This window comes from Protopterus annectens, chromosome 7.part0 (genome assembly GCF_019279795.1).
Source record: "Protopterus annectens isolate FY-2018-M chromosome 7.part0, PAN1.0, whole genome shotgun sequence".
Classification (NCBI taxonomy): Eukaryota; Metazoa; Chordata; order Ceratodontiformes; family Protopteridae; genus Protopterus; species Protopterus annectens.
The window spans coordinates 1,124,220,668-1,124,236,486 of NC_056739.1; the positions used below are offsets into that span (position 1 = coordinate 1,124,220,668).

Below are 15,819 nucleotides of genomic sequence, written 5' to 3' on the forward strand. Positions count from 1 at the left end.
AGCATCGGGGAGGACAGATGAAAATTAAGAAAATGGGAATGGAAGAAGGATCTACAAAAATTGTACTGTATTACTCATGAAGAAATTGTAGTTGTTAAGTTAAGGGATTTACCTTGCAGACACAAGCTGCAGGGTTTGATTCTCAAATTATCTAGGCTTAAAATGGCCTGCAAGGGCAGTTAGCCTAATACTTGCCTATTAATCTATGTAAAATTATATAAGTAGGATGGATATGGGTTTGCAAAAATATGTAAATAATGTAAAATAATGTGAAACTTTTGTGCACGTAATGTATATATATATATATATATATATATATATATATATATATAAAGCAACCCCTACTCTTTTTGATAAGTGCCATATCAGGCAGATGTGGCCTCATTTTAATACCTCTTCTGAAGGAGTGTGACCCCCAGCCATGCTGACCTGTAGTGCCAGTAATATAAAATTAATCCAACTACTTGGTGTGGGAATACAGTACACGGCCTTTTGATCTTCCAGTAACAAAGGTGAATGCACCAACCATTGGGCTGCTGAGACTGAGGTGATAGGTGGTTTATAAAACAATCTATGAATTATATGACAGAGAATTACTAAACTGTATGCATACTGCTCAGCCTCATTTGTTCTTTTAAAGCAGAGTTGTGAGTATCTGGCAGATCAACATATTGTTTAATAACAATATGCTTCAAGCCTGTACTTTTCCAGTAAAACTGATGAATGGACAATGACGGCAGGTAGTAAACCCCCCCCCAACAGTCTGATGTAAGTTTCTGGAAATCATTTGCTTTAAGGGTTGAAAAACATAACTTTACTTTTACATACACGTATAAAATGGCATCAGTCATGAATATTATAGAACTAAAAAAATAAACATAACGAAAAAGAAAATGTATCAAATGTATCATGTATCATGTATTATGTATCATGTATTATGTATCATGTATTATGTATCATGTATCATGTATTATGTATCATGTACCATGTATTATGTATTATGTATCATGTATTATGCCCACATTATATAATATGCTTTCAACCCATCAGATTAGATAACATGTAGAGTATGGGATCAAATCTTATCTAGAGAAGAGGAGTGTGGTACGATATAGTTGAGTCATTTTCAATTTTAGTTTGTAAATTTATTTTTAATTAACTTTAAAAATATTAATAGACCAACAATAATACAACAATCATAGCAAAATAGAGAAAATTTACAAGAAATATAATTCCCTCAACACTAAAAGGGGTGTAAGATCTGGTTGTATGTTAAAGAGACACAGCCCTTAGAAAACACAAAAGATTAACAAAGATACAAGTTTACTGCCATAATTGGTCAGTCTATGCTGTTGTGGTTTTGAAAGACCCTGAGGTTGAAACCAGAGGATCTGAACTTGTCAAGCAACATTACATACAAGCCACAAGAAGCTCTCCATCTTCATAAACTGTTAATGGATTTGTCAGTTTCCTGCCTGTCTAGTCAGACTGGTCACTTTGTATTACATAGTTATATCATTGATGCAAACAGGAATAGCAGTTAGTAGCAGGACCTCAAACCAGTCTGCAACTCCAATGTTCTGACTTAAGCCTTGATCAGACTTTCATTAGTGCAAGATGGAATGATAGACTGAGGTGTAACATGTTGAATTATGTGTCAGTGTTTGCTGTCTCATTTCACTTTACCCTCAGAGGTTAGTCCTAAGGCGTGGCCCATATTTTATGCACTCTTTGCCTAGGTCCCTCAGCAGTCTATCTTCTTTGGAGCTATAGGGCCTTACAAAGCTGTCTGTCTCAAGTAGGATCCTGTTGAGGGTACGCTCATAGTTCACATGCTGGTGCATCATAAGTATGTACTCCTTATTCTCCATCAGCAGAGGACAATTGCAGATGTTTGGTGTCCACACGTACTCACGTCTCACAAGCGGGTAGTTGTTCTTGTATGTTCTGATAATCTGTACATCATAGCGAGTCTCCAACCCAACGATCTTCTTGCTGATGATCTTTGCTCGTAACACTGCAGGGGAAGATTATAAGTATGATTACATAAAATGTCCTAGCATACATCCATTCAACCACTACATACTGTATGTTTTTCTCGCTCAAGTTTCAAGTCTAGGTTAATCATTGCACTGTAAAGACTCACATCTAATGGTATAAGAGGAAAATAAATAAAATTTTGCTGACACCTTCCTGGACTGGACTGAATTTTCCACGGTACTGAAAGACATTTATATTTGAAACAACTCAAAAGTATGCCGCAGCTATAAATAAAGTATGTGAGGCTACAGATTAAATGTTAATGTTTTCATATGTAGTTTTCTAATTTTTAATTCATTTCTTGGTAACCATATGCACCAGGCAGGTGAGTGCACTGATGAGAATGTCATGTGAGAAAATCTCACACTGTCTAAATCAATTTGGAGGAGTAAGCCCGTACATTATACATGTTACACCTTATCTTGATTATGATTTGTACAATAGTTATTGTATATATTTCAACTTACTTTGTACACAGAATTATTTACTCACTATTTATGCCGACTGGGAAGGAGAGACGAGTCACTGTACTTAACTGCAGGGACCCACAACTCCCTCTTTCTGTGAATACATGCACCTGTGCACTCACCAATGAGGGTTACCTTCAAACAGTTGTGTGGTGGGCCAAAAGCCCACCCAGGAAGGAAAATATTGCCCCTCCTCTGGGGAAATGTGGCAGTATGTATTCTGCTTTATCCATGCACAGCATTACCTGCCAGGTCCATCCAGCTTTCAACCTACTAACTGAGCGTGGGTCACCTTGGCCAGAGTCAAGATTTTATCCATCAATGCACTAGAGCTGTGAAGAATGGAATTGTTATATAGTATATGCTGCCCGGTTAAAGAAACTCCAGCTCTACTCAGTGGCATACCGCCTGCTCAGAGGCGATCTGTGCCTGACGTATAAAGCCATGTCCAACCCGGAATTAATGGACATGCTGCACCTCAGAAAATCCAAATCCCATCGAGCTCACGCTCGAGACTTGAACCTCAGCACTGAAATAAATAGGACATGTTGGAGGGACAGATTCATAACCCAGAGGCTCCCTTCACTCTGGAATAAAATCCCAGTCCAGGTTAGGCAGAGTCCCTCATTGACTCTCTTCAAGAGGAATCTTGATGAGTGGATGGGAGATCGTAGGTTTACCCCGGGTATCACTTCTGTGTCACTGTTAGACAGAGGCACAGTATACTAACCTCGAAAAAGGGCATAGCAAAATTAATTTAAAATGGGTGGCGAAAGCCAAACACACTCTGGCTAGGCTTATAAATGCCCTAGGGCAGATAGCCTAGTATGAACCTATGAACCTATGAGTAGAATGTAGACTGGATAAAAAATGGTTGAGTGTTTTTCATTGCAAAGCTGGAGATCTGATTTTTGAATCTTATCAACTCCCACTTAGAGTATACATCACACACACACACACACACACACACACACACACACACACACACACACACACACACACACACACACACACACACACACACACACACACACACACACACACACACACAATAATCACATAACCTCCTTATGTTCTTAAGTAAGGGAACCACTGTTTTTGTGGGCTTACCAGATTAAGGAAACTAAAATGAATGAATCAGTCATTTAGTACATACTTCATAACATTCACTGCTGAGGCTATGTTATGTACTCCATGGAGCACAGTTTTCTAAAATATTTTGTTTGTAATAATACATGCTAGATTTTAGATAAGTTTAAAAAACATCAGTATATAGCAATCAAGATTTTATTAAACAGAGTTATTACATTATTTTGTATTTCAGACAACCTTACTTAAAAAAACACTTCAGCCATTGAGACAGTCAGAAAAAAAATCATTTATTAACCTCTAAAGCAGTCTGTCAGAGAGGGCCAACCTAGAAAATTTAAACTCCCATGTGATATTTTCTTCTATGATTTCACTTTTATATCTATATCTATCTCTCTTTATATATATATATATATATATATATATATATATATATATATATATATATATATGTACACACACACACACACACACACACACACACACACACACACACACACACTAGACAAAGCTTAAAATAATGGGGGATAAGCACCAAAAATAGGGACACATTTTAAATATTGCTCTTATAAACTTAAAAGTTGCTAGAATAATAGAATTTGTATTAGCATGCATTTTTGAAAGATATGAAGTCAAAAATCAAATGTATATCATTATTTAGTGACTTCAGTCCTCGCTGATTTGCCAAAAAAACACAAATTTTATGAGTTACAGACCAAATATATGTCCAAAAATCTGGACAGTTAAGAGGTATCGAGTGGGGTGGGGGTTACATTTGGGGGGGAATGCTGCACTGTAGAAGTTGGTGTTCAATATGGCAAACAATTCCCAAATCTTGGCTATACCCTGCTCACCATACCAAGCAGGCATACAAAGTTTACATGCCAAAGAGGTAAACTGTTAAAGGGTATATCAAAGTGTTAAGGAGTATCATTTTATGTTTTTACACATGTTTTGACTGGATTAGCCCTCTGGATACAAGTGTCCCTTTTCAGAGGTGACCCAGGAGCAGTGACTGGCTAAGTGACTTGCACAGTAGACAAACAAAGGTGGAATAATCAAAATCTGTACCATTCAGTAACAGAAGTAGCTCATTAACAGCTCAGAGCCTTAATCCTTTATGCTAAGTGCTAGACCACTTCAAGCACTCTATCTAATGCAAATAACTTATTTTAGGTGAACTGTGTGTGTGTGTGTGTGTGTGTGTGTGTGTGTGTGTGTGTGTGTGCGTGTGTGTGTGTGTGTTGTAGCTATAAGTGAATGCTCAAAAGTGTTTTGAAGAAAACATTGATCTATAATGATCAAAGAAGTTAAAAAATGAACCCCAAAAAACATGAAAAATTATATATACCACCTCCAAGATCAAACTACAGCTGGGAAAGGGCAAATTCCCATACCCCATTGTAAAGCTACTTTACATAAAAAGCTGTCTAGCAGGCAGAAAAACAACTGAAAACAGCATTTGCTAATAGCTATTACACTCATATCTATCTATCTATCTATCTATCTATCTATCTATCTATCTATCTATCTATCTATCTGTATATCTGTCTTTTTATCTATATATATGTTAACATTTCTTTACAACGCAGATGAACTTTCTTCGACATAAAATAAATAATGAAACTTTATCAGCGATCACTTTCATCTAAAAAAACACTGAAATAAGATGATCACAGATGAAACAAATATATTTCAGATCATCTTAAATTAATTAATTTTTTTTATCCTTTGTTGACAGTGTTAGTCCCACTAGGCTAGTGGCCTCTTTTCAGAGGAGACTCTAGGTGGTAATTCTACTACCAGGGAAATTTGACCACGGTATTAGGGTACTTTCCCTACTCTTTTCAGTAGTTGTCATGGTAGCTTTTATATTCACCAAATCAAACAGATGGGACCTTGGTTTAATATTGTTATTGTCTTAATATTTGTAACCATTGTTCAATTTTTTTTTAATTCTGTTTAATGTGTACTGTGGTGCTTTTCTCCCTGTACCTCTGCTGAAAATAGGCTCATACCCAGTCAGGCATTCTCAGTAAACAAATGTCAAATAAATAAATAAATAAATAAATAAATAAATCTCACCCAAAGGATGACATAATTAGAAGTGCAGCACCCTCCTTATGCTGCACTGCAGTGTCAGCTATTAATCTACTTGATGCAGGAATAGAACCCACAGCCTTCTGCAATAAAGGTGAGTGTGCCACTATCAAACAGATGGGACCTCTGTTTAACTGCATCTGAAGGATGACATACTCAGGAGTGCAGCACTCTCTTTATGCTGCACTGCAGTGTCCAGTTATCAATATAACTGATGCAAAAAGAGAACCCACAGCCTTCTGCAATAAAGGTGAGTGTGCTACCAGCTGCATCACTGACACTGAACCAGAAACTTTGCTTTCACATGTGAGGTTTTGCCCCCCCTCTTTAGTCCCACACCCCTAGGAATTAAATATACTAATTCCATGGTCGCACAACCACAGAGGAAAAGGATAACTCCTGAAATTATATTACAGTCAAACTGATAGAGTTCAACTGTAATATAATTTGACCACTGTAACCACTGACAAAATTTACCAAACATCGCCGCACAAGATGAACTCATGCTGCAACCAAATCAACTGCATCTCTCTCTCTCTCTCTCTCTCTCTGTGGTTCCTGTCAACTATCAAGCTTTAAGCTCTTGAAATATTGAAATAACTTTGCTGGTATTTGAATATGTGGGACTGCTCAGAATGTGCCCTTTTCTCAACTGCAGTGCAATCTGGGAGTTGATATATAAGTTACAGGGGATATGGGGGTGGGTGCAAGGGTCTGTTTTTGTTTTTGCTTGATAGAATCTTTGTGATTTGAACTTCTTTATTCAATGCCTAAGTGCTTGAACTTTCTATAGTTCAAGCATTTCACATAGACTGATATTTATATATACATATGCATGCATATTTGTATGTGTTTGTGTATATATACAAATATATACAAGTTTGTGCTACTGTATGCACAAAATTCAGCACAAAACTCCCAAAGTTATATTTTTAGATAAATGTGAAGCACTTACGATCTTATGCTTTTTCTAATTGCATGTGTGTCTTGCAATGGTGTATAGTTATGAGAATGCCCATGACAAGTAAATTTTGATTATAGTGTCCTTCTGAAACCATAGCATCCATGTTCAAAAATATTAGCAAAAACACAGAATGCAAAGTTCCATGCATCAACAGAAATGGAATGATTCTGCCAACTAAGCATAATTATTTGCTAACTTTTGAGCTTGAAATAAGAGTAACACTAACAAAAGAAAATACATGTAGTCCAAAACACTTGCACTAGGAAAGTTAGCAGAAAAAGAAGGAGACTGTAGCTTGAGACAGTAGCATAACAATGATGGAGAAAAAGGGGACAGCTGTCCCAGGCAGAAGGTGATAAGAGGACATGATTGTAAAGTGCTATTCCTGCATCCTTCTTTCTTTACCGGCATTCTGAATGCTGGTACATAAAGGGAGTTCAGCACATCAGAGTTCTGTGTGTGGTAAACTCTAGCAAGCTTATTGCTACAGTTAAAAAAACAAACAAAAAATTCTTTGCTTGTTTTACTTTGCTCTTCCAGTGAAGAACTAAGGCAGACAGGGTGTGTGTCTCTAGCTTATAAATCCACAGTGAGTGAGTGAGTGGATGTTTTTTGTTATTGGTCTTCTGATGAAGAGATGGAGGAACAAGGAGGCATTTCTTTTGCCTTCCAATGAAGAGCTGCAGCAGGGAGGGGCATGTTTTCCAATGAATAGTTGGGGTCGGGTGGGGTGTATTTAGATGGAGCAGACTTTTTTTTTCTTGCTCTTCCGATGAAGAGCTGGTACAGCAGGTAGGGGGCATGTATCTTGCATCTGGCTACATTCTCAGAGTGGTACAAAATTGAAGGGGGCTTTTTTTTTTTGCTGTTCAAATGAAGAGCGAGGGAAACAGGGTGCCAGCATGGAGATCAGCTACATGCACTACAAAAGCCAGCTATGCCTCTAGCCTAAGAAACCATAGCACAATGTCAGATTTACAGTAATGCTGGGATACATTTCTTCACACAGTAGGCACTTTTATATCACTATATATTTTTTGCTTCAATTTCCACTTACCAAAGTCCTTCCGACAATACTGCTTCACTCGGTTTGTTTTACCTCGGACCTTTCTACACTTTCCACAATTGTCTGAAATGGAAAGAGAATAAAATTACTTTTGAACACCAAGGATGACCAAACCAGTCAATTAGAATGATATAATGTGAAATCCACAAATCAGTACAAAACAATGATCAGCAGTGAAACTCAGTTTTCTGCAGCAAATCCTTGTTTCTTTTTCTTCTCTCCCCCTCTCCGTGTGTGTGTGTGTGTGTGTGTGTGTGTGTGTGTGTGTGTGTATGTGTGCGGGTTCGCGTATATATATATATATATATATATATATATATATATATATATATGTATATATATATATATATATATATATATATATATATATATATATATGTATATATATATATATATATATATATATATATATATATAGATATGAACAAACACAAATAAGGTGCACGAACTGAGAACGGTGCTCAGTATGTATAGAAACAAGAATGACCAATAAATACCAGCACAGTAGTGAATATAAGTCCAAAACCAAATCCAAATATGAAAAACGCAAATGTGATTTAACATACAGTTCACCAGATATCCGTTGACATCAAAAGGTTTCAAAAAGCAGGTCGGAAACTTTAATCTTCACAATTTAAGTTTTAATGTTTGAAAAAGCAGCGTAATATAGCATACTACATTCCACGGCGTCTTAACAAAATGAAACTGCAAACTGAAACTGCATCCACTAAGAATACCTCCACAGAGGTGTACTACTCTCTCCCCAAAAAAAGACAGAAATTTCAACTGAAAGAACATTGCAAATTGTAGCAAAAGCAGTATACACTGATACCATTCCAGAAGTATTTGGTTTGATCTGCATGTGCCAAGACTATGATAAGAAGCAAATGCCCCTTGAATTACAGCTAACATTTCTTTTATATCTTGTAATAGCTGTAATACCCACTGTCCTGTTTCTGTAATGATAAAGTATTTTGTTACTAGGGAAACAAAGCAAATAAAAGTGATAGTCTGAAAGTAATGAAAGTAATAAATCTTGTTCAAATCTGAGCAGCGATTTTGTTGGCAAAGTATTTGTATTTATTATCGTAAGGGTTTTTCATGTAACCAGACAAGTGTGATAAGGATACACAAAAGCAGTGAACCAGGTGATTGGGCTGCTACTCTTGGAGTTCTTCATTCCTATGTTAAATGCTTAAAATCTTGAATACTTATGCATACTAGGTACTGTATATGTTTCCAACTTCATTGTCTGGAACCAAGAAGTAAAAAATACACAACTCGGAGACAAAATTGCTGCAACTGTTTAATGTCTGCACAACTATAAATCACAGCGCAGTCCTACAGCTTCCCCCCTGAACAATGCATTTTATCCTGTTCCACTTCACCATCTCTTACTATTAGTTTGGGTAGTGCCAGATTAAGTGGGTAACAAATAAGGCAAATGCCATAGGACTCAACTGTGTATGGGCTTGCAGTCATATTTTAATGCATTAGAATGCTCTGAGTTTCTTAATGCTGTTAAAAACATCTGTTCAATAATACGGACATTAGTGCCGAAATTATAAAGTTCTTTTGACTTCACCCTTCCTTAACTATGTTCAAATTCACTAAATTAGGGGCTAGTCAACAACTATTTATCTCTATTCTTCTCTACACAGAGAAGTGTTTTCTACAGTTTTGCATAAAAACATTACTGCTTATAATAGAAGATAACTGCAGTTCATTTACATGAGCATTGCTGCATACTTGGCATAAAATTCAATCTCTTCAAATATGATCAAACAACTTAAAGACAAAACAGACCCTGAAGAGAAGTACAGCACAGCTGTGCTGGTAACTTATAATTGCATATGCTGGAGTAGATCAGTGTTGCAGTACGTAGTCTTGGGACTTTCTGTCTGCCTGTATACCGAGGCTTTCACCACACCCCAGCTAGCAGATGCACTTGCTGACTGACATCAGGAAATCGATGGTACAAAGGGTTGTCAGCTGGCACCATCTCCAGGTCTTTCTTATCAGAGTTACCAAAGGCCAAATGTTCCCCAGGCAATCTCAAAATGTCCCACTGACTCTACTGATAGCAACTGCCATTTTGTAGGAGGAAAAATGGTGAGGAAAGGTGAAAAGTAGGGTAACCACCCACAGCTCAGAGGCAGGAGAATACTGCAAATTTGATCTACTCAAACGTCTACAGTTATGGTAAGTTACCAACAAGACTTTACTATGTTATTTGTAGTCAGTGCTGCAGTACTTAATTTTGGGAGAACTCCCAAAGTGTGGTTGGACAATATTCTACACTGGGAATATCCGGCTCTGCAGGGTGGCAAAAGCAAACCTGGCTCTGGTTCAGGAGAAATCACCAAGGTGGTAGTGTTTGGGGAAGGTGTGTACAGAAGACCAAGTAGCTGCTTCCAGGATGGACTGGGTTGGTGTCCCTCAAGGCTGCTGTGGTGGCTGCCTTTGCACTGGTCGAATGAGCCCTGACTCTGCCAGCTATTTGTTTTCTGTGGTGTGTGTGAGACAAAGGATAATACAACTATCTATCCATTTTGAGATTGTCTGCTTCCCCACTGCACTTCCCTCTTTACCTTCTTCGAAAGCCACCAAAAGTTGATCAGATCTAGTTGGAAATGTAGCCCTGTGGAGGTAGAACCTTAGCTGTCTTTGTCCATCCAATGAGTATAGAATTCTCTGGGCTTTGTTCTGGGGATTTGAAAAGAACACAGGGAGGTGTTCATCTCGGTTCAAGGAGATTTCTGATACCACCTTGGTCAAAAAGGATGGGTTAGTTCTCAAGGTTACTCTGTCCTTGTGAAAAATGAGGAAGGGTTCCTTCATAGCTCTCAGCCTCTTAGTGCAAGAAATCTGGACAAAGCCCAACAAAATGGGGGGACAAAGTTCCAAAAACTGGGACAGATTTTAAATATTGTTCTTATAAACTTAGAAAATTGCTACAGAAACAGGGTTTGTTTTAACATCTATTTTCTGAAGGATTTGAAGTCTGAATCTCAACTGTATGTCCTTATTTAGTGACTTCAATCTTCAGATCATCCTAGTGATTTGCTAGAAAACCACAAATCTTATGAGGTACAAACCAAAAATATGAGCCAAAAATTGGACATTCTGTAAAAATCTGGACAATTGAGAGTTATGGGTTCCTTACACAAAAGCGCTTTCAGCTTGGATGCCTGGCTGAAGTGAGCACCAGCAGCTAGACAGTATTCCAGGTAAATATTTATTTTATTTTATTTATTTTATTTTACATTTGTTAACCGGGAAAGTCCGACTGGATACATGTCCATTTTCAGCGGAGGCCCGGGGAGAAAAGCTCCAAGTTGTCAAAAGCATTTAATAGCCACATTAGTACAGATATTAATATTTAGCAGAAATAATTAGGTAATTAAACATAACAATTACAGTATTAGCAGCAAGTTTACAAAAGCATTTAGTACCATCATCAATAAAGGATAAAAAATTTGTAAAGAAATAATTAGTTATGTAACAATCAATTGCAGTAGGTCTATTTACAAGATTTCTGTTGCCATTTAGGGTGAGATATGGAGGTCAGAAAACATAGAAAGGTAGCAGTGGGTCACAGGAAGATATCAGATGAAGATCTGTGGTTAAGATAAGAGAGTCTTTTTGTAGCTAGGATTGGTTATATAGGATTTTTGTAGGGATATATCTGAAAGATATACTAATACAGATGTGAGGAAAAGGTAGGGGGGGTTATGAGATTATTAATTAGTCAGGGTTTACACATGGACATAGCCAGTGTCTGATCATGTGTGTTTTTAGAGCTTTTTTGAATTGAGGTGGTGAGCTCATGGATGCTATTTCAGGGGTAAGGGAGCTCCATTTTTTTCCAGTAAAGTTAGAGAACAATGAATCTCCAGCGGTGTTTGCTTTTATGGTTTGGACTAGCATTCTGCTGGATGAGCGGAGGGATGTTAGGTTGTTATAAGGGGTGATTATGTTGGTTAGAGCTGGAGTACTGTCTGGTTGGTATAGGATTTTGTGAATAACTATGAGTTGGGTGTAGTTTATTTGATTGGGTAGTTCTAGCCAACCTAGTTTTTGAAGATTGTTACAGTGATGGGTTCTATATGTGGAGCCTGTGGCAAATCTAGCTATATTATTGTAGCAGCTGGTTATTTTGTTGACGTTTGATTTAGATAGATTAGTGAAGATGGGTGAGGCATAGAGAAGTGAGGACAGAAGATGGGTGCGAGCTATGGTGGATATGGCGGTTGGGGTTAGATATTTCTTAATCCTGTACATGGATCCAATTTTTTTATTTACTGTTTTGATGGTATTGTCTATGTGGGCATCAAAACTAAGGTTGTTGTCAATATTACTCCTAGTAGTTTGGTGTTTGGTTCTGGAGATATTGTAGTTCCATTGTTTGAAGAGACTGTAAATATTGGTGGAGTATGCTTATGGGTGGGGGTGAACAGTAGTAATTTAGTTTTATTTGGGTTCAGTAGGAGTAAACGAGTGGTAAGCCAGTTTTCTATTTTGTTAAAGGTAGACTGGGTTAGGGATTGCAAGTCTGCTGGAGTAGAGGCAGTGCAAATTAGTGTGGAATCGTCTGCGTACTGTATGGAAGTAGCCTGTGGTATGGCATTGGGGAGGTCATTAATGAAAATAGAAAAAAGAAGTGGACCGAGAATGGATCCTTGTGGAACGCCACGGGTGACAGGTAGAGGGGGGGATAGATTATCTTTCCACAAGACTGCTTGTTGTTGATAATTTAGATATGAGTGGAACCAATTAGATACTGATTTGTCTATTGAGAGTGAGTTTAGAGAATCTAAGAGTACCTTGTGGTTGACCATATCGAATGCTTTTGATAGATCGAGGAAAAGGGCAGAGGAAAGCCGATTTAGATTACGATTTAGGTTGATTGTGTGGGAGAAGGAGAGAAGGGCAGTGGTAGTACTATGGCCTGGTCTGAAACCATGTTGGGATGGTGCTAGTAGGAAGTTGTGGGTGAGGTGTGCTAAAAGTTGTTTCTGAATGCATTTTTCCATTATTTTGGCTAGGGGAGATAGAATAGCAATAGGTCTGTAGTTAGAAAGTTCTGCGGAGTTACCTCCTTTATGAAGTGGAATAATGTGTGAAATTTTCCAGATAGAGGGGATGTGGGATTCTTGGATTGTATGGTTGATTATGATGGAGATAGGATAAGCTATTACTTTAGCAGCCTTTTGTAGGAATTCAGCAGGGAGTAGATCTGCTGCAAGGGTAGTCGGTTTTAGTTTTTTAAGTAAGGATTTGATATAGTCTGTGGGGATAGGCTCGAATTTTAGGGGTGTGGGGTTCAATTGAGTAGATGAGGTTGTGGAATAAGAGGAGGGTGTTAGATTATTGGCTAAAGATTTGACGGTTTCTGTGAAAAATGTGTTAAAGGTACTTGCTACTGATTCAGGGGGAAGGTGGGAGGTAGATGAGGGGGTAGGGGTAGAAGATTTCCCTGGGTGGAGTAGTTTATTAAGACCTGACCAAAATTTTTGCGGATGAGTTTGGTGTTTTTGTTGTAGATTAAGATAGTAGTTTTGTTTATCTATCATGATAGATTTTTTAGTTTCATTTCTTATTTGTTTTCAGGGGGTGGGGTGGGGTGAGCTTTGGCTGCTTGCTGAAAAGATGGAGGAGTTAGTTTTTCCTTGTATATAATTAAGGTCATAAGTGGGTGTAGGCTCTCATTTAGGGGGCTTGAGATGTAAAATTCCTTTTAGAAACTGTTTTATGTGAGGACGGGGAAGGGGGTGCAGCTATAGTTGTGGCACGTAAATTTACACTAGAATAAGATAAGCCTTCCTTATACAGAAGGGAGAGGTATTCTAATACCTGTTTTAACCTTGCTTTGGTGGGTAGAATACCTTTGTCTTGCTCTAGATAGAAAAACATTTCCATTTTGCTAAACAGGATTTTCTGGTACTTAGTTATCTACCCTTTTTCAAAATTGCTAGTGCATTCTATGAGAAAGATTACCTACATGGGATTAATAACCAATTATCCAAGCTGCCAGTTTGAGTGTCCCCCAGGTTGAGATGGATGACAGTCTTGTTGTTTTGAGTTAAGATGTCCACGACATGAGGTAGTGTTCTGATTCTTCCTTCATTGAGTGGTGATGAGGAGAGACAGCTAGTGTTGCCTAGACTAGCAAGGAGCAATTATCATCATCTTTGGCCTGTTTGCCCTCACTTTCTGCAATACCTGGGTGATGAAGGATTGTAAAGTGAAGGCAAGAAGAAAGAGGTCTGTTCACATGAAGGAGAAGGTGTTTGCTCTCTACACTTCTCTGGCAGGTTTTCTTCTTGAGACTCTGTCCAGGTGTTGTCAACTTGTAGCTTGAAGCTGTTGCTTCCAGTCCTCTGCTCACCACCACCACTAATAACAACAACAACAAAAACAATAATAATAATAATACAACTCTCTCCATCAGAGGTGATTTCTGACTGCAGAACATGGTTCTTCTTTTGAGGCAACAGCACTGTTTCAGTCTCGTTTGAACAATGAGTTCTGATGCCAGTATATCTCTTTGGCTGGACTTGCATTGCATGCCAATAATGGCAGAACAGAATCCAGAGCATGACAAGCTGAAGCTTCCATTTTGTTACTTCCCTAGTGCCTAGTGGATTTCTATTTTCTGCCTGAGATGCACTTGAAGAAAAAATAATAATTCCATCACTCTGGCAAAAGGGCATACATATACATAGCCTAGGCACATGTTCCAGTGTGCCCGAGTTTAGTGCTGTCCATGTTTCTTGAGGCTCCCTGCAACCCCTTCGTCACATACACAAAACTGCTCCAAATATCATTCCTCCTGTTTTACTTCTGGTATATTAAAAGAAAATAAATACATGTTTTTACTCAACCATAACCTCAAGTATGCATCAGCAAGTTCAGATATTCTTCAACCTTGGTTCATTAAACTTAGTAATGATCATCTCATACCCTTCATTCATCACATCTTCTATGTTTTAATCTTCAGTAACATTATTCCTACCTTTAGGGAAAACACAGTTAAACCCATTCTCAAAGCATAAAAAATAATAATTTCACAGCTGACATTCATCCTTGGAACACTAAGGAAGATGCTTGAAAAATCTGTATACATCCAACTGTCCACCTACATTTAAAAATACTCAAACGTGTCTGGACACCAGGATTGATTCTGGGCTGGATGGACTGCAATCACCTCTCTTTAGATACTAATTTCTGAGCCCCACAACAAGGCAAAGAAAGACAGTCTAACTGCCTAACTGGTTCCATGTTATTCAGCCAACTAAAGTCTTTGATCTCATTGATCATATTCTACTCGTTGATACTCTGATAGATGCAGATCTTAATGTTGTGCCTTTTGGCTTTTCCCGGTTAGGGGTCACCACAGAGGAACTCCGGTCCGCTAATGATTGGCAGTAGATTTTATGTGCCGAGTTGCCTGCCCTGATGCACAACCTTCAATGAAGGTATGCCTATTCACGCATGTCTCCACGCAGAAGACGCTCTAGCTTAGAATCGAACCGGACAGCGTCTTACTGTGAGGCGACAACTCTACCGCAGCACCACCACCGCAGATATAGATGCAGATCTTAATAAAAAAATAAATAAATAATGAAAGCAAAAATCCTTAAATTTGTATTCTGGGCTCTACTCCAAAGGTTGAACTGCTCTTTCCTAGCTAATGCTAAGCGGCTACAAAACAACAAAGAATGGTTTATACTCCCCTATTATCAATTTAGATTTCCAGCTCTTTCCCTATATTCTCCACCTTCCCTTTATACAGACTAGCTTTCCTTTCTTCCCATACTGTTAATTTACACATACCCATCCACTCACTTGTTTCAACTCCCTTTTATATCTCTTAAAATTTCTTAAAACTGCATTCCTGTTTGACTTGTGATCCCTTCTCTGTCCATATTCTTCGTTTACTCCTCCTCTCCACCCACTGTGTGTCTTGTATCTCCTTTATGCTCCACAGTTTATCTCTTAAAGTATTTTATAGTTTTAAGTGCCTATGTTTTTTATACTGGTTAGGACTATAATCATCTCTATCATACACTGTCTTGATCAACATCTTC

General features: G+C 38.0%; 1 protein-coding gene across 1 annotated transcript in view; it reads right to left on the reverse strand.

Moving 5' to 3' along the window:
• Positions 1-1,161: 1,161 nt before the first annotated feature.
• The window catches only part of LOC122806899 (ADAMTS-like protein 5), a 716,117-nt gene continuing 701,459 nt past the window's right edge, over positions 1,162-15,819 (reverse strand). The window contains exons 12-13 of the mRNA XM_044077703.1: positions 7,718-7,789; positions 1,162-2,017 (exon numbers count right to left, since the gene is read on the reverse strand). Coding sequence (XP_043933638.1) covers positions 1,689-2,017; positions 7,718-7,789 — 401 coding nt within the window. The 3' untranslated portion in view covers positions 1,162-1,688. The remainder of the gene's footprint in view (positions 2,018-7,717; positions 7,790-15,819) is intronic.